At 39.7% G+C, this 24,317-nt stretch overlaps 1 protein-coding gene across 8 annotated transcripts in view; it reads left to right on the top strand.

The window, feature by feature from the left end:
- The window catches only part of MCTP2 (multiple C2 and transmembrane domain containing 2), a 122,330-nt gene that overhangs the window by 26,554 nt on the left and 71,459 nt on the right, over positions 1 to 24,317 (top strand). For 7 of the 8 annotated variants that reach the window (XM_084532643.1, XM_084532641.1, XM_084532646.1 and 4 more), the window contains 6 exons: positions 8,018 to 8,160; positions 8,929 to 9,005; positions 10,198 to 10,312; positions 12,297 to 12,332; positions 20,864 to 21,028; positions 22,707 to 22,837. In XM_084532643.1, coding sequence (XP_084388769.1) covers positions 8,018 to 8,160; positions 8,929 to 9,005; positions 10,198 to 10,312; positions 12,297 to 12,332; positions 20,864 to 21,028; positions 22,707 to 22,837 — 667 coding nt within the window. Of the gene's footprint in view, positions 1 to 8,017; positions 8,161 to 8,928; positions 9,006 to 10,197; positions 10,313 to 12,296; positions 12,333 to 20,863; positions 21,029 to 22,706; positions 22,838 to 24,317 lie in introns of those variants that run through there. The other variant, XM_084532647.1, reaches the window with a different exon arrangement.

Genomic DNA, 24,317 nt, shown 5'->3' with positions numbered 1-24,317 from the left:
TCAGTTGCATTGTGCATTTGTGTTTATATACGTACGTGCGTGTATGTATCTATCAATCTGTGGTGTTTAACAGAGGGGAAATATTTCGGCCACCAGTATAGTTGCTGGAAAGTCGTCTTGGTTCTAATCAGCAAATCCACATGGCTAAACTTACTTGTTATACACTTAAGTTATTAAACAGGCTTTAATTACATTTCTCTGTAAAGATGAATAGTTCTGATAACCCCAGACTGACTGTAAGACTTAGCAGGTGACTTCACTTTTCCCAAGCCTTCCAGATATTCTTCTGAATTTTCACCCACTATGTACTGCTCTTTCTGGGACATGTTCTTTTTGGTATAGTTCAAATTTCTCCTTTGCTTTACCATATTATTCTTACTCTTTACCTTTATTATCTGTTAACCTAATTTTTACTACTTTTTTTTTCTTCACCTTTTGTCTTTTCTATTTTTTTTTTTTTTTTTGTCTGTCTGTCTGTACCCAAGCCAAGGAAGCGTAGTGCTGTAGAACAGCATCTCTGTTCTACTGACATGGGAGAGGCTCCAAAAAAAAATAAAAATCCCTCTCCAGGTCAACATTGCTGTGCCCCCTCTTGGGGATGCAGGGTGGCAGAGGTGTTACCCATGGGTCATTGGACTCAAGCTTTCTTGGAGTCTGGTTTATTTGGTTCTTTCTGGTGCTTTTTGGGATACAGTTCATACGTTAAAACTGCCAAAGCAGACAATTAGCAAGTGGCAGTCACATCGCTTGCATGTACATTGGGTGCCTAATGTTAGGTGGTGTGTGGGTCCTCCCATATTTATAACTGATGAACAAAACACTGAAGGTTGTGGTTCTGTCTGTGTGTACCAACCCAAACCCAACATTTAGCTTTCTGTATACTTTGTATAGTATTACTGTTATTAGATAACACGGAACAACATGGTTGTTGAGGAGTTTCTGACCTCTGCAGTTTTAATACCGTGGATAGAAAGCAGAAATGTTTTTTAGTGAACCGTCCATCTGTGGAACACTGGTAGTTCTGCAGGAGAGAGAAAAATTGTGTATCTTATTTGGCCTCAAGGAAATGTGAAACATTCATAGTCACCAGTTTTAAGTGATGCCATTTTGTTATGCCCTTTGTGGTTTCCTGGCATTTTTGAGTCTTTTTAATGAAGCTCACAACTTCCAGCTCTACGTGCTTTGAACTGGGAGTGGATGGAGCACAATTCTACTTGCTGGTTCACTTTCGTTGGACACAGTGATGTCAGTTTGTATGAGTCAGTCTAATGAAACCTGAAATGTCCTGGTCCCTTATGGCCACAAGATGCTCTGACTGTGCCTGCTGCTGCCTGTAAGAATCACCTTTCCAGAACAGTGACAGTGACACTAAGCAGGAGTGTGATGCCACAGTCGCACAGAGGTGTTACCTTCCTTCAGTTGGCAAACCCAGCTGTACTGCTGGTATAAGAAAACAAACTGTTCTGAGGGCCTTTAAGGGTGAGAAGCTCCTCATGTTTCTAAATCCTGCTCCTCTGAAGTATTGAGTGCATGTTTTGCTCTGTTAGCCACTGTGGTTATGAGAAATAGATTTCTTGGATGTGATGTCAGCTTGTGAGTGTTTGTGGTTCTTATTTTTTTTTTTCTTTGGCTGTATTGCTCCAACCTGAGATATATATATGTATTCATACACTTACGTTTCCTAGATTTTTTTCTTTTTTCTTTTTTTACAAGTTCTTTGTACCCTGTCTCTGTCCTTTTCTATTTCTTCCTATCGACAAGGTTTCCCTTGTCACCTCCTGCTGCTGCACTTGGGTTTTGCTCTTTTTTCTTTCTCTCATGATCCAGGCAGCAGAACATGGAAAACATGCATGTGAGGAGCAGGGTGAGTTGCAGGAGCTCAGAAGGAGCTGTCTCCTGGCTGGGTGTATCCCATCACCCCCAGTCAGAGCATGTCAGCAGCAGCTCTCACTTCTAACACCAACCACTTGATAGTCAGTGGGTTCTGTAAGACTCCCCGAGCCAGCAGAGGCTGTGCTGTTCTGCTACATGGGCAGCATTTACCACCACTGGGAACTATGCAAAAATGCAGTCTCCCTAGGGCAAATTAAATGGAAAGAAAGGGGACAGAACAGCAAGCACCAACATCCTGCTGTAGACCTGCACCCACTGTATCTCTGGACTGTCTCCTGCCTGGGTCCACAGTGGTAGCAAAGTGCCGGAGGCGAGGATGGGTTTGCGCTGGGCTGGGCGTTTGTCAGCTTACACAGAATAAATCCATAGTTTGGAAAGCAAATGCTCAGAGCAATTAGGCTGAATCGCTCCCTGCAAACATGCTGATTAATTTAGACTTTCTCTGTTTTCAGGGTATCTGCAATTAGATCATTAGCTCTTCAGATTTATTAATTATTCAGATGTATTAGGCAACTTTTCACACTTCTTTTTGAAAGGCATAATCATGACTAATTTACAAATGCGAAGAATTTGGATGGTTTTGGGTACTTATTTTGATGTTTTCTGGATTCTGTATAGCTCTGTGTACAACAGCTTGTGCTGCAGTTGTTGCTCTGCTCCAAATTCAGTTTCTTTGAATACAGCGGGTGGCTGAAACTTTGCCTCTGCATGGCAGTCCTTGCAAGCCTCCCTCCTCAACTGCCCTTGGGAAAGGAAAGCGCAAAGATGGGGGAACCTCAAGAAAATGGGTCAAGTTAGAACAAAAGCAATGATTCCAAAATGTGCCCCTCACCTTTGGTAACATAAACGTTAGATTAAGAAACATAAGGATGGTAGCACTGGTAAAGAATAGGTAAAGCCCAGAGACCAGGTCTTTTATTTGGTAGGTATCTAATTTAGATAACAGATTTCTTAAATGGTTCAATCTCTCTGTCATGACAATATCTCTGTCATGAAAGCTGACTCTCAGGGGCAGCTGCCTTCCCTGACAGCTCACGCTGGGTCTTGGGGCTCCTACAAGGAGCTTTTATAAAGCCATAGAATACAAATACAAGAAGATGCAACTACTTATGCCAAAGGCCCTTGGTGCTCACTAGTAATGTAAAAGTGGCTTCTGCTGTGTCCTTGCACCCTCCTGTGCTCCATGTTTGATCTACCCTTTGTCATAAGCTATCTATTCTTGCTGTCATTGTGTCCCAAATGTCATTTTGTTAGGATCTTGTTTGTTTTGTTGGTTTAATTTCAGTCACCATTTCTGAAATGTCTGGCACTTTTTCTTATTTTTTTCTCCTCAGCTGAGGGTTTGCGTGTGTTCCTCATATGTCTTTGGTCAAGTTTTTTTGGTTTATTTTCCCTAGGAGCCTATTGGTGATGCTTATTTCCAAGAAATGTTTCATTTCCATCTGGTTGCGTAATCTTGCTGTGCACAAAACTTTCCAAAATTACCTGGATTTCCTGTCATCAGATTACTTTTTTTCTGGTTTCCTCTTTAAGCCTTGATCTTTGCAAGGATAGTGGTTTTCCACTTAAGAAGAAAAGTGTGTGTTCCATTATAAAATGTCTTTTACTTCTTATTGTAAATAACTCCAGTAATTCTATTTCTAGGAAGATTTTAAGAAATACATTCTTTATGTGCATATAAAATAAATCCTTCATTTCCTTTTTCAGATTCAAATACAGGATTTTAACTGAAACTTAAGATGGTCTAGGTTATGTTTCATACTGCCCTTGCTTTGAGCTTTCAGGATTTTAAGGCGACTAGGTGGTAATTTTTTTATTTATGTAACAAGACTTGTTTCATATGCTGTATTTCCAGTAAGTTTACTCCTATAAAATGGAGTGTGGTTTGAAATCATATCGGGTCTGGTGTTTTTCTTGTAATTATGAAGCAAGTGTGCAGTATTATTAAACACTGCTGATGTGGTACATCTCTTGGTTGCTGCTAGAGGGCAGCAGTATCCATTTAAAAACACCATTAACAGTTTCTTGGGCTACTAAGCCCTGTCCTGATGCTGTGTCTCAGCAACTTTTGGTCACTGAAGCTTGCTCAGATTTTAGCTGAGGCTTGGTCTGCCTGCACTCATAGCTTGTAAGTGTTAGTGGAAGAAAAAAAGAGGCAAAATAGATATTATGGAAATTAATTCAGGGGAGTATCACTGTTGAGATGCATGTTTCTCCAATTCTCCAATGAGAAAACTGATTCAGCTGATGAAAGGATTTTTTTTTTACTCTTACTGGATTTTAGATTAAAAAGCAGATCATCTAACACATGCATATATAGTTAACTGTTTAACAACCTTCTTGTTGTTGCATAATATTTGAGTTCACCTCAAAACATCTCACCTTGCTTTATGCACCAGAAGAATGTTTGTCTGGGTCTAAATTGTCAACTGCTTCCAAGCAGGATTGTTCTCATGTTACCCCCCTGACTTGTGACTGCAGCTGAGGTGGTTGAGATGGGCAGGTTCAGAACCTGCATTGCAGCGCACCCCTGGGTGCGAGTGCTTACAAGTTGTTGACTTGGTTGCTTTTGCTAGGAGGGTGCTGCTGAAATTTTTCCTAATGGTCTGGCTTCAGAAAATTCTCAAGCACCTGCAGTGTCTAAAAGAAAATGAAACATGTCCTTTTTCAGACTAATTAATATCTAAAATCTCTAGTCACTTTGGAAAAGCTATTCTGTTTTGGTTACACTGTAGATTGTCCCTAATAAATAGTATTTAAACCATCTAATAGCTTCAAGCCTTGAACTCAAATACTGTTAATAATAATTTGCAATCTGTGCTGTTCATCCTGCCAGGTGGGGCTGGTCCACCTGCCTTATTTCTCATTCCCTGTCTCCTTTTAACCTACTCTGATCACCTGAAAGCAATCTGGGGCATCTAAGAGATGGGTGCAGCGACACCAGGAGGTACAGGAACTTTGTCAATGCAGTGTGGGAGAAACCTTGAAAGCCTGAAAAGGGGCTTCAGTGCTGTGTCCCTTCTCTATCCAGCCCCATTGCCCAGCTCGCTTTTTCCCTCCTTGCCACCCGGGTCCACCTGAGCAAACGCTGCTGAGCCCTGGTTTGCTCCCAGCTGCTGCCTCAGAGGTTAAAGTCCATCTGTCTGCCAGTGCGGAGGTGTCAGCCCATCATTTGTAGGATGTTGGAGCTGCACTCCCATGCCGCCGGCCCCGTTCCCCTGCCTGCCTAGTTGAGATGTTACCCCTCTGACAGCCCGACAGCCGAGCACCGCCGCAACCCGCGCCCGCTCGCAATTATTTTCCCTAACAATTAACGTGGTACTAACTTGACACTTCTTCCTTGTTTGGCTTTTGTAAACCATCATCCCTTTTTCTATTAATTCCCGACATTAATATTTTCTTTCGCGCGAGTGCCGCCGTTCACCCGTGAAGGAGTTTGAACATTATGTAGCTGTCAAGATCGCGAGGGATTACCCGGCGTGCCTTGCCCGAGTAAGTGACACCACTGAGGCCTGGCTTTGAGATGTTTATTTTGAGAGTAAGCTGACAAGCATGAAGGCCTGATCCCACAGTGGCAATCTTATTTAATTAAAGGCCTCTTTTTATTATAGCTTTTTCCCCACTGTTATATAGATATATATATTCTTTTGCTTTATATATATATATATATATATATATATATATATATATATATATATATATATATCTGTATGTATTTATAAAAAAAAGAAAAAGGAAAATTGCTAAAGCCTGATTCACACAAACAGTGCTAGGGAGCCTTTCCCCCTCTTCTTATTTTTCCCTTTATTAACAACTTGGATAGCTTTCAGGGCAATAATGCGATTGGGATGCTTACTTAGATATGGTCCTCTTGCTTCCCATCCTCAGAGAAAGGGCTCAGAGTTTTGTACTTGCAAATAGTGAACTTGTTGGTTGTTTTCTTTCTCTCTCTATCTTTTCAGGTTTTGTCCTTGCTTATGGGTTTTCTGTGCCAAAACACAGTCTGTTATGGCCACAGACTGCCTGCCTCCAGCACCATCTTCATTTTTTAGTTCCTACACCTGCTTTCCATATCTGGGCTGGTTACCATTTCATGCACAGAATAGATTCTGGACATTATTATTGCTGGTGTTATTTCTGAACATTCAGTTTGCTCCTGCTTGTCCTGTAAATAATAGTCAGTCCTCTTCCCTTTTTAAAGGAGAAGGGAGCTGGGATCTTTGGAGCTGGGAGAACATCAAAGATCTCAATGCTGTCATTTCTCAGCTTCTGCATCCTCTGAGGGCTACTGCCCCTATCGTGGGGATATGTCTTACCTTTCTGTTCCCATTCATTGTGTAAAATGTGCTGTTTTCAAGTGGTGTGTTTTATGCAAAAGCATAATCATAGTTTAGATAAGTATTCTACTGAAAGGTCTAGTCCTAACCCATTAAAAAACCATTAAGAAACCAATCTCTGACTTCCTTGGATTTATTGTTTTCATCTTTAAGAGAAGACAGGAAAGAAATTTCTTTAAAGTTTGCAGCATTTTTCACATTAATAAAGAGGTTGATTTTGGCAATAACTATTCAAAAAAGGATCAGATGTAGTTAGTAATTGAAATCCAATCAATATTTTCCTTCTGTGAATGAAACACTTCTGAAAAGAAAGTAGAATAAAACTTTCTGCAGTTCTTAAAAATAACTCCATATGTCCCAGGCACATAATTCTTCACAGTACTATTCAATTCCAAATAGATGCTAACACATAGCTATTTTTTCTCAAGTTTTTCTTTACATAGCACTGATCAGAGCCTTGAATATTTGAATGTGGAGTTTTTGTGTTTTCACTGTTTCACCAAATTACCGACAAGACTGAGTATTAGTCTTGCACTGGGTCATTCCGAACTGCTGCCCATTTGTCACCAGTAGCTCCATGGGTACCTGTGGGGGGACACAATCAGTTTATTTCTGAACTTGTGAAGTCTGGTGGAGGAGTTTTTCTTCTGCCATAAGCACCTTAAAATGTGCTACTTGCAGTGATGGCCATGTTGGAAGCATGCAGTGCCTGGTCTGGATATATCTGTTGGGTTAGCTGTGATTCTTCTAATGAAATTGAACTGTTAACAGGGAAGTAGAATTTTGAATGTAAGTTACAGTACCGGCAATACTGAATGTGACAGATAAGAAGCACCTGGGATCAGTTAATTGTATGTGCTGCTAGACCTCAATTTTACTTTTTCAGTTAGTGGCAGTCTGAGACTTCTGTGAAGTCTAAACCAACTATCTAGTGAAATGCTTTGTGTACCTCATTCCTTTTTTTTTTTTTTTTTTTTTTTTTGGAGTCTTATGCAGTGATTGGTGTTAGTGCAGATGCCATTGGTATAATAATAATAAAAAGTTGATTCCCTCTTCTGTTTTCCTTTGACAGCTGCAAGTCTGTCTATTGCTGCAGAGTGGCTTGAGCCCCATGGTCTGTCTGTGGGCATCTGTTCCATAAAAATATTGAATGCTATTGCCATGGCAAAATGTGTTGTTTGGATTTTTAAATGTTACCTGAATGTTATTTGTTTTCTTTACGGAGTCTGTTCTGTGTATGGTTTTACCGAACAATACCAGTATTTTTTCAGTGAAACTTCCAATTCAGATTTAAGTAAATTGGCAAATGACACCAGTGATGAAATCCTGATGAGCATTTTAGCTATTGTTGCTGATTTCCTTGGAGCTCCTATCCAAAGTTACAATGCTTTTTAGTGTTGGTCTATTCATATGTTTGTAGTCACAGGATCACATTTTCTCTTTCACTCTTCTGCTAGTTGCCCTGTAAATATTTCTTCATCCTTGTTTGCTTTGTACCCAAATTAAAATGTTAACTAAGTTACTAAAGAATAATTAACATTCTTTAAGAGTAACACGGCATAGATCGAGTAAACTGAAGATTTTGTTACCCCCTCTCAAACAGCCTTTTGGTTATGTTCAATTGGTTTCTGTATGAACTAGAAATTTTTATATATGTAATTATGCATACACATGTATATTAAAAATTCACTGTAATTTATTGTTGTTTATGGTTTTATTAAATTATATTTTACGATTATGGGTTTACATGGGGGCAGTGCTAATCTATTTCTTATTAATTATCACAGGTACAAGTGACCCATATGTGAAATTTAAATTAAATGGGAAAACTCTATACAAAAGTAAGGTAGTCTACAAGAACCTAAACCCAGTTTGGGATGAGACTGTAGTGCTGCCTGTACAGACCCTTGATCAAAAACTCTGGATCAAGGTAAGTTTGGGTTTTAAATTTTTGAAAGATAGGTAAGTACTCTTTTAAGCAATTGTTTTCTACTTTAAAACCATAATGATTTTTTATTCACTGTAGTAGGATAACATAAAACACGATCCAGTTGAAGAGTTTGAGCAATTTCAAATTAAAATGCACATATGTCTTTTCCAGATTTTACTTGCATGTTTTGCTTTCATTCTATGAAAACCCAAGTTGAAATAAAATTCCTTGCCTGGATATGTTTAAGACTATAGAGCTAAATTCTGCTCTAACTTACTGTGCTTGTGCGAGCTTAGTGAAATCAATAGTGGTTTCATAAGCACGTTTTAGGAGTGTAATTTGGCAGGGTTGAACAGAATTATTACCTGGGATGCAGCCGTGACAAGTAGCAAAGCCTTTTCTCATTATGAGTAACGTTACAGTTACCAGAACTGCAAGCTACCAGTTGTGAGCACTAATTGCTAAAACATCTGTAGCAAGAAGTACCTGATTTTGTGCAGCATTTCATCATTCTGTTGCAGAGAGCATAAAGGAACAGGCACAATCTGTAGCAGCACACGTCTCTGTTTACATAATATTAAGAAGACACTTTCAAAACACTGTTTAAATATTTAGTTAAAAATACAAATTAAAGCAGGGAGATGGAAAATTATCCCTGAATTATATTTAAGCTTTGATCATAAAGGCCTTAAAATATCTGTTCTTTTATCATCCAGGCTAAAACTGGCTTATGATGTGAAAATTATAAATATTTTATTTTGCCACCAGGTGTATGATCGAGACTTAACATCTTCTGACTTCATGGGTTCGGCATTCGTAGCACTCACTGAACTTGAACTCAATAGGTAATATGTTTATTTAGTTAAATGTTATTGCAGCTTAAATGAGAAGCATAACAAAGAAATGAAATGCTTTTGCTATAGCTTGGAATTCATCTATTCATGAAAACTTATTCTGACTGAAGGGTGGGGAGCACATTTAAAACATGAGAAATAGCTTCAGATAAATCCCACATAGGCATGCTTTTATCCGGCATTATGTACGGAATCCAACCCAAACTGGATGGAGCCCAGCTCAGAAGAAGGCACACTTTTCTTTTCGTATCTAGTAATAAGGACAAGTGTTTGTATATACAATATTGTTTATGGAAAGCTGCACTAGAATTATCTACAGAGGTGGATTTATGGCAGAAGAAGGGGAGAAGAAAGTTGAGACCCCCTATTAGCTCCAGGTAGGGTGGGGTGTGTTTTTTCTGCAGATAATTCAACAGGGGAATGCTTTGCCTTGCTGCCTGTGAGCTCCCCCATTTCCAACACCCCCCCCACTCCATCCATCCCTGCTGCAGCGGCATCTGGCCCTGATTTAGTGCAGAGGCAAACCCTTCGCCTTTTGTCTACTGCTGCTTGGTCTGAATGTGGAGCTGGAAGCCAGGAATTCAAGTTTTATTTCTCTCTTTTATACTCACTCACTGTGTGACTTTTTTGGTGGGGGAAAATGAGTTCTCCCTGTGCGGATATATTATAGCTCCCACGGCTGTTGTATCCGAGTTTCCAGAAACATTAATGAATTTGTCTGTGAGACAGTGCCACCAGGTAAATACCAGCCTCTTTTCAGTGAGGTAACTGAGTCACGGAGGGAGACGAAATGCATGTGGCAGTAAAGCAGAATACAGATCTTGTGAGTCAAATCCCAGCTAGAAAATTCACTTGGATGAGTTTCCCTGTCATTCTTTTTCCCCGTGAAGTAGAGGAAGCAGTAACTTAATTCAGCATGTATCCACATCTGGAGAAATGCAGATAATAACATAATAACATGATAGGCTGTGTTATTTAAAAGGTTGTGTATTTTATCAGAACTAAGGGGGAAACCCTCCAGACTTCTCCCTTTAATATTTAAACTCAGTGTTGGGAATTTCAGACAAGAGGCTGAAATTTGCACAGCTCAGTGTGACCTTTAGTAATGAACTCAAGTTAACTGAAGTCAACAAATGCTTTTTCTCTCTCTTTTTTTTTTTTTTTTTTTTTTTTTTTTTTTTAGAACTACTGAACAGGTTTTAAAATTGGAAGATCCCAACAGTTTAGAAGATGACATGGGAGTGATTGTATTAAACTTGAGTCTAGCAGTAAAGCAAGGAGACTTCAAGAGAAATAATGTAAGTGGCTTAGGAAATCAAATTTATAGCTGAAATGTGTTGAGGTGAAAAAAAAAAAAGAGCTGGAATAATCTGATTTACTGGGAAATGCCACCTTTATTTTCATCTTCAGAGACTCTATACTGAAATCGAGACAGATCATAGCTTTTTTTTTTTTTTTTTTTTTTTTCTTAAAAACACATATTTAACTGGGTAAAAGGTGCTTAGACATCTGTAGCTGAATGCTTTTGTCTTGTAGTTGCAAAGTGCTCTGTGGTAATGCTTTCCATGTATCGTGTACATGTTAACTTCGACTGCAATAGGCAAGTTGCTAAAGTGAATGTGTGAACTGTACCTGCTTTAATTGCCATTTCAGGGCATACTGTTTTCTGATTTTCACCCAGACACTTAGATTTTATAACCTACAAAGAACCCAATAATTTGAATGTGATTCTTACTTTTTTTCTTATCATGCTGATGAAACATACATTTTTGTGAAATCTTAAAACACCGATTTAATGTTAAGATTTAACCTCTAACAGTCCTGCAGAGAAGCACACTGGCTGAGGAAGAGATTTCTTGTAAAAACCCGAATTTTGCTACTGAGTTCAGCTGAACTTCACTCCTGATGCAGAAATACGGTGCAACTTTTGGTGATGCTAGAAACACCAAAAAAAAAAAAACAAACAAACAACAGTTGGTTGGAGACTCTGAACAACACAAGGCTGATAGTTTTTAAATTAAGTTGTGCATGTGTTGTTTTTGTTAGTTTTGTTTTTATTTGTTTTTGTTATAATTTTCTAAGATTGCTACCACTGTTCTAAACAGTGTGGAGCAAGCCTGGTCAGCCCATCCTGCTACTGTCCATGCAGCAGCTTTGCAAGGCATGGGGAAAAGCCAAGAGTAGGCATTTTCTTAGATCTGTTTTTCAAGCCAGACCAATTTTAAATATGTGACATAAATATGTAAAGAGAAAATCTTTCTGCAGTCTTCTGTATAGTCTACTGTGAAAGTTGCTGTTTACAACACATTATTGAATTATAGGTATGGAATTTGTCTGAATAGGTTTATTTCTAGAAATGTAAATGTTTAAAGGTGGTAAAGTTAACATGGGATGTCTGCTGTTCAGTATTTATTTTTCAAATTGTCTTTTCTGAAAACTGTAAAATTATCCACTGCATTAATTTAAAGATAATTGTAAAGTTACTTCTACCTTAGTCTGTGATTATTAAAAAACTTAAAGACATCAAAACACAGTTGTTATAGTTAATCACTATGTTATGAGATGGCTTCAATCTTGGATATGAATTCACCAGCTAACTTTTACAGGACAATGCTGTTGGCAAATGCTATCAGATTGCTGGAAGGGGTGAAACAAAGATGGTATCTTTATGTTAGCCAAAAGAACCTCAGGAATTCTTCTCGGATTTTTAGGAAGGCATGGGCTAAAGTGGACTTAACCAATGAGACAGAAAATAAATGGGTTTAAAGTAGTGGCTTTTGGTACTCTTGGGTGCTTGCTTAACATTCAGAATGCAGTTGATAGAAGAGTTGGTGCACACTGTAATTTTTTTAAAGATGATGTTTTAAGCCCTTGTATTTTAAATGCAAATTGCTCAGCCATTTCCAGTGGAATCAGAATAGTGAAATGTCTCTGTCCACATTAGCACTTAACAGCAAGATGATTTTTTTAAACTAGCTTACTGTAGAACCAGATGGCACCAGAACTATAATCCATGTTTCTTCCTAATGGTTCTGGGTCCCTCTGATTATTATTCTTTTTTTTTTTTTTTTTTTTTTTTTTTTTTTTTTTTTTGTGTCATGTGCCATGAGGGAGGGAGTTAAATGAATGCAGTAGTAGATCCAACTCCCTTCTAAGCTTTTCTAACTCATTTTATAAGCTAATGTTTGAATTATTTTGCTAAATAACTTTCCCCATTTTATTCCTCCTCTGCTTTCCCCTTCGTGGGTTCTCTATGTTACAATGGTGGGGACTCCTGAACAGAGATGGTCAAATCGGAAGAAACGATCTTCGTCCAAGGTAATTCTTAATTTTTTCTCTTCAAAAAGTCCACTCCCAAGTCTTTGTGCCCTCCTCTAAAAAAAGCTGCAAAAGTATAAAAAATTTGAAGTGTAGATTCTACCTAAGTGCAGGAGTTGTGATTATCTTTAGATTTTTGATTTTTGAATGTGTTGAGAAATTGCCACTGCTTTCTTACCATGTCCTATGGTAGCATCTATCAGTGATCAAGAGTGAGACCTCATTCAGTAAAGAGTTGTAGAAAGACACAGTCTGTACTAAGAAAACGTCTGTATAAATTCAGCAATAACAAAAACTGTAAATTGATTTATGGATAGGTAGATATTGGTGTTGACAATGGGTCTTCTGATTCTTAGCTGAATTGTTTAGGCTGTCTCTTGCCACTGGAGAAATTTGTGAGACAGCATTTTTTCTAGTTGTTCCTGTGGGTTTTGAAATCCCTTTTGTTTTTGGGATGGAGAACGAGTAGGCAGTTTTCATTATGAGCAATGTAACATGATTTCAAGGATTTGTGTTGCTACATATCTACAGAATTTGCTTTCCTTGGTCTTCCGTAGTAGCCCTGCAGACTGCCATTACTTTTATATCATTGCATTGTCCCATTTTTGCATTAGTTTTTAATCTTGTTCGGGAAACAGACTGTGGCTTTTTATTTGTTCTGTAAAGCTTTAATTTGCTATTGAGTAAATAACAATGATATAGAAACTGCAAGGCCTAGTACCCAGCTTGAGAGCCATACAGTCTAACTTTCTGAAAAGCAAAATTTGGCTCTTATGAGAACACATATGCATCTTGATATTTTCCCTATATAACTATTGGTTTGTGCCTAAATAAATTGAATAATTAACCTCCTCTTGTTTTATTCCTCATAACTCTGGTGTGGTAAGTAGAGGAGCCAACCCTCGCAGGTATTGTGCCAGCAAGTATATTTTTGTAAATAGAAGAAGTGCAAAGAACAGCTCTTGGAGCTGGCTGGCTGCTTGGCGAGCCCTGGTTCCAGGGAGATAACACAGACCCTTACCGCTGCGCTTGCAAAGAGCCACCAGACATCCCTGAATGCAGTATGACAGAAAGTGATGGAATAATTGAAGAGCTCAGTGCTTTAGTTTTTAACTAAAGCTCTGGAAATTACTATGCCCTCACTCAATCAGTGTAGCTTGATCCCCCTCTTTCTCACGCAAGCACACACAGCTGTCTCTTGATGCTGGTTGGCTTTGGGTTCCAGAAAAGGGAGCCAGGTTTTTAAACTCTGGTCCTTTTTGTCCAGAATAGCCAAACTTCTGTCTTAGTTGCTGTCATTTGATTTTTTTTTTTTTTTTCAGCTGTACACTATATCTCATTACATTTTAAATAAATTTTTATATATGCAGTTTTTAGACCTTTAGCTATAAGCCATATTGGCAGGTCTCTCAGTTCTCAAGACTCTGGTTTGTGCCTTCGCATCTTTAAATAAAATTGAGATGCTAAGGCACGGTACTGAATTAGGAGAAATTAAAGTATTGTTTAAAAGAGGAGGGGAAAAAAAAAAAAAAGACAAACAGAGCTGCAACCCTGTGCTCTATTCTGTTACAGTCACTAGAGGGTAGGAGAGCTTCAGTTCTTCCCAGGGAAGACACAGTTCATGCTCCAGTGTGATCTCTAAAGAAAAGCACTGTGACCATCCAAAGGCAGTAAAAGTATTTCCCAGCATGCGCCGGAAAAATCTGACAAAGCAGTATTTCCTAGTTTATTGATTCTGCTACTGCACTAAAACACTAGTACTGTACATCAATAACCATCTTTAGTTAGGAAACTCTGGTCTGTGGAAGCAGTACTAGCAGTTTGTGGCAGAACATAAAGGCTAGAAAGAAAAATTGTGTGCATGGGGAATATAGGTGTCTAGGGAAGGCACAAGAGGTTATGGAAGAATGGCCAGAGAGTATGATGGGGTAGAAAACAATGTTGCTGGACGAGATAAAGATATAGGAATAAGGGAGGCAGGGGAAATGGGAAGAGCTTTGTAATAGATGCACAAACTCATATCCTTTTTGGCTCCTGAGCTGACAGTGGTTGGTTGTTGCAGGAAAAAAAGGCCATATACTTTCCATTTGAGCAGCTAAACTGAGACAGATCTAAATTTCCTCTCTTTGGGTTTAAATAAATAAAAATATTCTATTAGGAATGGTTTTCCTGATATTTTTCTTTTTCCACTGAACTCTAGCTGACCTATATTATAATATTTAGCTTTTTTTTTTTTTTTTTCTAAAAAAAAAATAAAAATATAGGGGAAATGACTTACTCTAAGGATGGACAAAATAAACTTGTTTTTTACATTTTTTTTTTTTCTTTCTTACCTATGTAAAAGAAATCTGTTACACTCTAATTTGACCATGTTATCTGAGGTTGACAGATTTGGAATATCAGTATCCTAAATGAGTCCTGTCACGTTAGTCACAGGATTCTTTCTGGATTCTGAAATTCTCCCCAAATGGTTAGTACCTCTGCTGCTATTAATGCCTGATGCAACCATATGTCAGATTGCTGAAGGGATTCACATGGCCTGTGGTGGATACCATGTACTTTTCACGTGTTTTCTCCAAGCTCCTTTGCTTTTTGAAGGAAAAGCTTTGTTTAAGACAACAATGAGAATAGCAGCAGTACGAGATATCCAGTCTAACTATGGCTGTCTCAGTCGTTACAAATATTATGCAGGAAGAATTTCAGCCGCCAAATATTGTCTTTTAAATCATTTTGGTTTGAGCTGTTAAACGGGATGATTTAGCTATCTGTTGATTACACAGTATATATCTTTCGCTGCTGCTAGAAGGGAATCATCTCACATTTGGGCTGTATCCCAAGACATGGGCAGCACATGCAGAGCCCTCATTTTTCATGGGAGCTGAGAGCAGCATTGTCCTCTGCAGGAGCTGTCTCCAAGAGCACAGCTTTCTTCTTTGTAATGCCGCTCTCCATGAGAAAAGGGAGGGGGATACTGTTAAGTAGTATTAATATGTGAGCTGATATCTGTGTATTTGCAAGCTCTCCCCTCTTTTCTATTTTTTTTTTTTTTTAATATTTTTTTCTGGAGCTATCTGGGGCACAGAAGGAGTTGGTAACTATATCTGCTGGAACCCACTGTCCTGATGCTCAGTAGCCTTGTTTGTCCCGGGTGGCTTGAATCTCGCCGTGAGTGCCCGTCATGCTATTTCCAGCATTTGTACAGCTGAGTAACCTTTAAGTGTTGAACATCTATGAAGCAAATAAGCAGGTTTGCTTGGGGTGGATTGACCTGTAGCAGTTCAGTCCTGAAACAAAAGCGACACAATTGCCACCTTGATAGCCTAAGCTGATTGAATAAATTGGCTGAAAGGCTGACCAGACCCAAGTGCTCCTTGGCATCTCCTCACAGGGGAAAATCCCTCGCTCTCCTTTTTCTGCGTGGGCTGTTCTGTTTCGTTTTTGCCTGCCTCATTGTATTTGGCTTTCTCCCACAATACCCTGTGGGCAGCAGTGTGCTCGGAGCGTTTCGCGGAGCGTAGGGACTCAGTTGCCACGGGGTCACGCATCGTGGCGGCAATCTCGTGTTGGTTCACTTGCCTTTCTCGCTGCCCTCTCCTCTTTCCCAGGGGGAGACTGCCTCTGCAAAATGGTTTCCCTGCCTAATGAGGAGAGGTCCAAAGAGTCTTCATATTTGCGTGTTGTTGTTTTCTCAAATGGCAAATTACGTGGCCCAGTTTCTGTGTTTGACCTCTTCACAGGGATTGCAGCAGGCTTTCTGATGTCCTGTCTCATCCTTTTAAATGAAAGATGTGAGAGATGGGCTCACTTCACACTTGGCCACCTCACTGTGTCATTTAAATGTACAATTTTTCTGCATCTCTTTATTGCTTCAAAAACAAGTTTGAACTTGGGGCATGTATGTGTGCATCAGGAAAAGAGACAGATTTGAAAGCAGTACTGATGCACCAGAGGGCATTCACAGGGTGCCTACAGAGGGAGATTATATCCAAATGGTGCTATCAGGGAGACTTGAGCTCCTAAAGGATTTTGTGAAGCTGGGTCAATGAGCTGGTTCTTTCTCCTCCAAAGCTCAAACGTTCTTGCTCATCTCTTGTATTTGTCTCTGTGAAGGTGGAATATGGCCCACCTGCTCATTTTTGTCCAGCTTTCTTCTTTAAACCAAAACCAGAAAGTAGTGGAAAATAGAAAATTCATGTGAGAAGCTTTTATATTCATTTCTGAAACCAGAAACTAGATTCTGAAAATTATATTGTCAGCACTGATTTTTTTTTTTTTCTTTTCACTTCAGAGATGTGTGCTATTTTCCAGGGAAATGTCATTTCTGAGTATTATGGAGAGGAAACAAAACAAAAAAAACACTTCTATTCCTCTTGTGACAGGGTCCTGCTTCATGAAAGCACTATTCTTTTGCTTCAGAAAAGATATTTCACTACTTACCTGATGTTTTGCTATCCCTAAATCTGCAGTAAACATGATCTCTTAAACTTTCAAAGCATTTAGTTGTTTTTCAGAATAAAGCTTTCTGTATATTCTTGTGCTCACTATTTTCTTTCTGTCTGGCTTGTGCGAGGGATGCTTTTTGTTCAAGTTGTTATCCATTTTACAGCATTGAACTGCTCATAAGGATGACCTTTATGGTATTGCTGGTTATTTGCAGAGTAACACCCACACCAGATGCATGTGTGAAAATTCTTCAGTGCACGCAGAGCCCTGAAGTCAGAGCTCTGTCTGGAAACAACCCCTCAAATTCTGGTCTCAGGGCCAGAAGCTTAATTTCAGAAGTGATGGATGGTGGTGGGGAATAAGTAAACTTGTCCAATGTCTTGTGCTCAGGACATATGCCAACTTCCATCATGAAGCATGTGTTTCCTAATTTCCAGCCCTATAGCCTGATCCGAGCTTCAGCCAACTTTTCTGTACCTCTGCAAGGCACCTTTATCTGGGATGCAGCCAGAGTGTGAGCTGGCTGACTGCAGAGGGTTTGCAGAAAAATACAGCAAGAAAGGCCTGAGGGACCTGGCATCTAGTTTGGGAGCACAGCTGGAAAGAGCTAGGGTTCGGAGACGGGAGGAGCTGAAGTACCCAAGCACAGAGCAGTCTGTAGCTTGGGTGGTAACAGGGGAAGGGAAGAGCTGAATAGATAAAAATCGTTTAAAATTATTGCTAATTAAGTGGTAACATCTTCCTTTTCTCTCTGGCATAGAGAGGGGTTTTGACTTTTCTGGTGTGAAGGCAGGTTAGTATAGTGATGGCTGGAGGAATTTTTTTAGTGCTTGTTTTACCACGGACTGACTTTGTCAGACTAATGACTGCACTACTGTGTGCTCTGCTCTCTAATAGTTTTGCAAACTCAGAGGGAGGCAGTGAAGTTTAATCAATTAACTCTGTGTAAATCTGTTTGAAATAAGTAGGTGCAGGATATCAGAGAGGAGTTGAGACTTCTGAAATAAATAATGTGCTATTAATTTCTTTTCACCTGGGAGGCATTTTCTGTAGTAAAACCTTCCCCAGGCAACACTAAAGTTGACTCATTGAGGGCCCAGGTCCATGGGCCTACCACATATCTGGGTTTCCCCAGACATATTTCCTTCCAGAAACTGAGTGGAAACTGAGACAGTGCCTGTTTGGCTGGGGTTTCCATCAGGGTGGTCAAAGGAATAGCCTGCAAAATATGTGGGAATGCTGGGGAGGTGGCTGCAGAGCACACACAGATCAGGTCTTTGGTGTGCACGTAGACAATACGAGGCACAGGAGATGTGTCAGACCTGCTGAGCATGAATGACCCAGCCACATTAAGGAAATCCAAAGCATTCTTAATCTGATCGGCTGTCTTGCGGGGACTCAAGTGAAACAGCTTTCCTGGGGCTTCATGCTGCTCCATTTAGAGAGAGGGTTGAGGAGGTGGGAGAGCTGGGCTGGGGAAGGTTGGGAGCAGGCTGCATCATCGAGCCTGTGTGGAGGTGGTATAGATCAGCACCATGCCCTAAACCAGTTGAAAACATTTTGGCTCCTTTACCCGTTGTGATGCTCTAAAGCGATGCTAGATATTATCCATGGAGAAGCCAGGTCCTGTTAACATAGCTGGAGGCCAACACGCTCCTCTTCTGAGATGGACTCAGCACCCCAGCACAGAGTGCTTTTGCAGATGTGCAGCCATCCAGAAGAGGTGTGTGTGTGTGTGCACAAAGCTGTTTGCTTCGGGCCACCTGTTTTGGGAGGTCAGAGTTGATGCATTGCAATGTGCTCTAGTAATACCGAGCTGCAGGTGCTGATGTTTCCCGGGAATGGTTTGGGTACCTCTCAACACTCCTTTGAACTGTCAAGTTTTTGGCTAATAGGGTAGGGTTATGTATCGGACAAAATTTGTATAGGAAGACCCCACCACCACTGCGTGACTCCTTACAATACTGGACTGGGTATGAAATGAAAGGAATCCAAACTTGATTTGAAAACCGAGTGATAAGAACTCTCTTTTGTGTTCAGCCTGGAAGCTTTGAAGAGAACTGGATGTTTTGTTTTTAAAAGAAATTGTAACACAGATTATAAACTTTGTCTGTTTTTTTTTTTTTTTTTTTGTGAACTAACATCAAATACCTCTTCCTCCTCTGAGGAAGGGTGGGGGGAGGGAAAATCCTTGGTCCTAAAGCAGCAAGTACATCACATCAAACATGACTATGTTAAATACTAAAATGTTCAAAGTACAACTGAGATAGATAAAGGCTTTGATGGGAAGTGGATATTTCCCAGGGACATTACAAGCAATAATCCAGATGTTACGGTGTAATGCAACGAGTGTCCATGGATAGATCGGGAGCTCAAGCCAAGCAGCGCCTGCTGTAGGCCTTAGCCCTCCACTCCCATGCTGTTATGCCATATGGAAGCAATCTCCAGGCCCCTTTAATAGCCAGCTTTGGATTCCATTTTCACAGGGCTCATAGAGCTAAGTGGAGCTGTTTTATGGACAAGTTAGATAGAAGCCTTTCCAAGATAAACATCCAATTCGAAATTAGGACATACCAAGCTGCAAAATTATTTTAGGGCATATTTCATGGAAGCACTGCCATTTTTCTAAGGCGATTGCCAGACTGCAGAATGCCCTTTGATCCCATGTGGACATTACTCCCTTTTTTATAAAAAGGATTTTGAAATAGTTGCAGTGTTTAGGGAGGAATATATCTGCCGGGACTTTGAAGTATGTCCATGGGAACAGTCATGCTTTAGCTTTTTGGCCTAAAAGACGAACTTTAAAAAAAAAAAAAAAATTACATTGCAGCTGGATTTATGAATCAAAATCTCATTTTCTTTTTAAAGGTAGGAATTTTTCTCCAGTGTGCCAGGAAAGCCAAACGGGGTGTTTAAATAGAAGTATATTAATATGCTTGTGGGATTCAAAGAGTTGGGTATTTTAACCAGTAAAAAGCGAGTAAAAAATTTGTGAGTTCACCACCCATGATTTAAGAATTTTGTTGCTGGGTAATTGATCCATAAAAAGTAATCTTCAGACATCAGGTGCTTTTGCAATCATTTTATTTAGCAACAACATTTCTTACTTGCTTTTAAAGCTAACACGTCCTGTTTTAAAGTGACTTGTGAAATCTTCTCCTCCGTCTTTCTCCCACCTGTATATGACATGATTGAAGCTCTGAAGTGTGGCGAGTTAAAAGTTGCTTCACAAGAGTAAAATATGGCAGGGCTTTTACTGCAAGAAGAAAAGTATAGCCTTGAGTTTTAATGTTTCCAGCTCTTACTCCCCCCAAATAAAGGCCTATTTAATCATCCTCTGTCCAATAAAATATTGCCAGTTAGCAAACTGTTAGCACAGCCATCCTATGTTGGAGGAAATCATGAAGGTAACAAATGTGGCTACCAGTTAACCATAACTCCTGATAAAGATCCCAGTCGTGTCAGTTTTTTCAGCAAGCATCAGGACTTTTGATTCGTGAGCTCAGTTTCTGGAAGTGGCAGCTCCAGAGGTCTGCAGGGAAAGAGCTAATGCAGAGGACAGACAGTTGAGTGGTGGAAGACGTGACTTCAGTTTTTCACCTGGCTGTAGACTTTTGTACATCTGGGCTGTCTTACAGGAAAGGACAGGCCCAAGTTTTGTGGATGTAGCTGGAGACGTTTAAGTTTACTTTTGTTTCTCCCCTCTTCCCCCTTTTGTTTCTTCCCTCTCCTCCTTAGCACTCTCCTGTGTCTTGCCCTGAGCCAAGGTAAGAGTTTGCTCAAAATGCTCAAGCTCTGCTCTCATCGAAGTTCAGACAGCTCAGGTGAGGTTGACTTCTCTGCTGGTTTAAGCCAATGTGCTGATATGGCTCTGATGCTGAATGCAGCCTGTTCACAGGGCCAAGTATAGCGTGGAACGGGCAGAAAATTCTTAGCATTTTTGTGCCCTCAGTTCCTTACTACTAGGGAATGGTTATACCTCTCTCAGTTCTGATGATTTCATATCACTTTTTCACATCACACTATTTATGTGTGCATAAAAATTGGGTTTGTATGTAAATGTTTTGTGTCCCTGATTTGCTTTTCAGTCGAGTTTCATGAGGAGTATGCGACTCTCCGACTCTTTGCGGAAGAACCAGTTGTGGAATGGGCTGGTCACCATCACACTCTTGGAAGGGAAGAACATCCCCGGTGGGGGCTTGGCAGAGGTTTTTATTCTCCTGAAACTGGGAGATCAAAGATATAAGAGTAAGGTAAGTACTAAGGATTTCCTTAAGTTTGGAACTATTCTTGAATCTTTTTTGTGAGATCAAAACCAGGAGACCATGCCAGGGACACTAACATTTTACTAATGTTATACATGGCAATATAGAAATAGGAAGTTGGGAATTGTGTGTGTATCTGTTTTTGTGCATTTAACATACTCGTATTGGTGGATGTTTGATGTTAATATGAAATGAAACAAGGCAACATACATCACACGTGTTTTTTGTTCTCTGCCAATACAGAAGTCAGGTTTGCAATGTTAGGTATGCTGGGAAAGCAGACCTGTGTTTTTCTTGAAAAATGTTACCTTTTTTAAAAAAAAGGGGGGGGGGGGAGGAGGGGGGAGGAAGAAGGGAGAAGGAAGCTCATTGCGTGGTGTTTCCAAAGCTCTGCATTTCATCTCTGAAGTCTAATAAGGAGAGAAGGAGAGAAGCTGTAGTTTAAAAAAATAATAATAAAAAATATTCTGTTGAGAAAGCAAAAGCTCTGCGTGTCATGAACTAGAAGTGTGGAGGGAGGAGGAGGAAACAAACAAAACCCCTCCCGTACAAAACGTCCAGAGCAAGTTCACAGAACATAACATTCAGATGTAGACTCATCTGAAACCTGTACTCTGTCCCCCACAAAAGACCTCAAACTAAGGTCATGATATAATGTTTTTTATTCAGAAAAGCAACTTTCAAAAATAACAAATGGGTTAGTTATTTTAGAATAAATATATGTTACTCCAGTAAAGATTCCTTTTTATGTTTCTCCTTATGGTCCATAGGCCGTGTCATGAATTTGCAAGACTCTGCAATGTTTGCAGTCACAAAAAATTAAATAGTTTAAGAGGGGGAGTCCAGGACAATGTTGCCTGCAGTGATCTAGTTGCTTAGCATTTTTGTCTGGAGTCCAAAAAAAGTTGGGGACTGCAGCTTTAACACTGTAGTAAGATTTCTAATTGGCAGTACTTCACGTTCTTTCCTGGAGTTTAATTTATGAAGTACAATCTCATGGTCAAGAAAAGCAGACAAGGTGGGGTGAATCTGTCATGGTCCAGTTAATCCTGTTGCCCATTCCCTTAGTGGCCTTGCTGATCATGGTGAGTGTGATACAAGTGATTGCAAGTGATTTAAGTCCTAGTCTGGTAAATACTTGTGTTCTCAGAGTAACCTGAACACGTGAAAGGTCTCACTGAACTCAGAAGGACAATTTACAGATACTGAATTCACTGGATGTTAAAATTTTTCATGGCTGTTGCTACTTTGCCTATATCTTAACACCAAACAGGAAAAATACTTGTTTGATTTCTTGAATTCATTTAAACCAGTTTTAAGATGATCGTCTTCAAAAGGTTTATTCTTGATTTCTTCCAATATGAGTGATATCGAATGATGACTGTGGTCCACTGAAAGTGGAACTGGTGGATCCATCTTGCATTTCAGCATTTCTCCAGCCATTCACTGAGATCACATTTGAATATTTATCATTATTGGAGGAGGGGAAAGAGCTTGTAGGAAATACGAGGCTTTGTGTGGTGGACTATGGAGCTTTGGTTTGAATGGCCTTTTTAGTATTTGATGCCCTAATATCTGGCCTTGTTGTAGAAGAATTGATATGTGCTTTACTGTGGAAAAAAGTACCATTTAAGAAAAGTAAATATTATAACTGCATGTTTTCTAGACACTGTGTAAGAGTGCAAATCCTCAGTGGAGGGAACAGTTTGATTTTCACTACTTCTCTGACAGGAAGGATATGTTGGACATTGAGGTCTGGAGAAAGGATAACAAAAAGCATGAGGAGCTTTTGGGAACGTAAGTTGTTTTTCTTTCTTTTTTTTTTTTTTTTTTTTATTCTCTGAGGGAGGGTTAAATGTAAAAGGCAATGTGATTTTTATTATTTTAAATTGAACAGTTTATTTTCATTACCAGCATAATATTTTATTTTTCTCTCTTTATTCTGGTCATGTGTGTATTCGTCTGTAAAGGTATGTTTATTAAAACCTGCTACTGGCTAACTGATTAGCCATGACCTGAATGCATACACACCCAAGCTGACTTTGCACATGCAGACTGTAAACTCCAAAATACTGTGGAAGCACAGTGGCAGCTGTTTCTGGGAGAGCTGGTGGCATCGAGGAGGCAGTGTTCATCTGTACATGTCTGATATTGTTCCAGCCACTGTTGCTCTCTGCAGGGCTGCTTTGCTGCTTCAGGTTGGTTCCAGCTTAGGGACCTTTGTGCTTCTGTTGAGTCGAGCTGGTGTGCCTTTTCTCTGTTTGCACCTTGGTGGTGTAGCCTTGTTTGCATATGGGTCCTATTACTTAGGTCTGCTTTGTTTGGGTAATCTCTTGCCCGAACCACAAAATGTGACCTCTGTGTGGGGCTGGTGCCTTGCACTGTTGCACAAGCTCCTGCTGTTTTAAAGCATCGTTCTCAGGGGTGACCTCACAGATGATCTCTCATAATTTATACCTGATTTTGTCCCACTGAATTATTACCTTGTAATTTCAAACTCTATATATTATGTCACATCAGCAGCTTATAGTTAAACCTTTAATTTTAATTTTTTAATGGGAATAGAATATGGTTCCTACTGTTAAATCCTGATTATTCTTGTCCACTCTGACTACATCCTATTTGTACAGTAGAAATACAGTCTTGGTTTTCTAGAGTAACTCTATCTTTCCTCCTATTGCTGTCCTCCCTTCTTTTGGCTTGCAATGTAGGCGTCTAGACCAATCTCCCCAAACTATGCTGCTGGCTACATACTACAGCACTGAGAGCCATTTAATTTACCAGAGCCCTGCTTGGGTCTGTTTGTGCTTTATGCACTTGCAGGATCACTGCCCCAACCTCTAAATTCTTAGCAGCACGGATGTTGTCTGCAGTTGTTTGCATTCTCACCTGGCGAGTATTTCACAACTTGCTGACCAAATAGAAGCAACTAATAAGAACACTCTCTTGCTTTAAGTATTCAAATAGTTTGAAACTATTCACTGAAAAGAACAATGCCCTTTGGCTCTACAAATGTTTGTGGTTTTGCAGAGCAGGAAATGCTTTCTGGCTGAATGCTGTTGTTCATCACATGGAGAAGTGGCTGGAGATGAATCTGTTCCTTCCATTCTCACAGTTACTTGTATTACTTCTGATATTTTCTGTTTGGAGTTAAGAAACATAGCAACATTTGTGGCTTGCCTCAGTTTTGTCTCCCTGACAGTGGAGGAATTTCCTTATTTTTTTTCCTCTTTTTTTCCTACTTGTTTCAGGCAGGTGATGTTCAGGGTGGCAAAAA

Source organism: Aythya ferina (genome assembly GCF_964211825.1).
Source record: "Aythya ferina genome assembly, chromosome: 11".
Lineage (NCBI taxonomy): Eukaryota > Metazoa > Chordata > Aves > Anseriformes > Anatidae > Aythya > Aythya ferina.
This window is presented reverse-complemented; position numbering and strand designations above follow the sequence as displayed.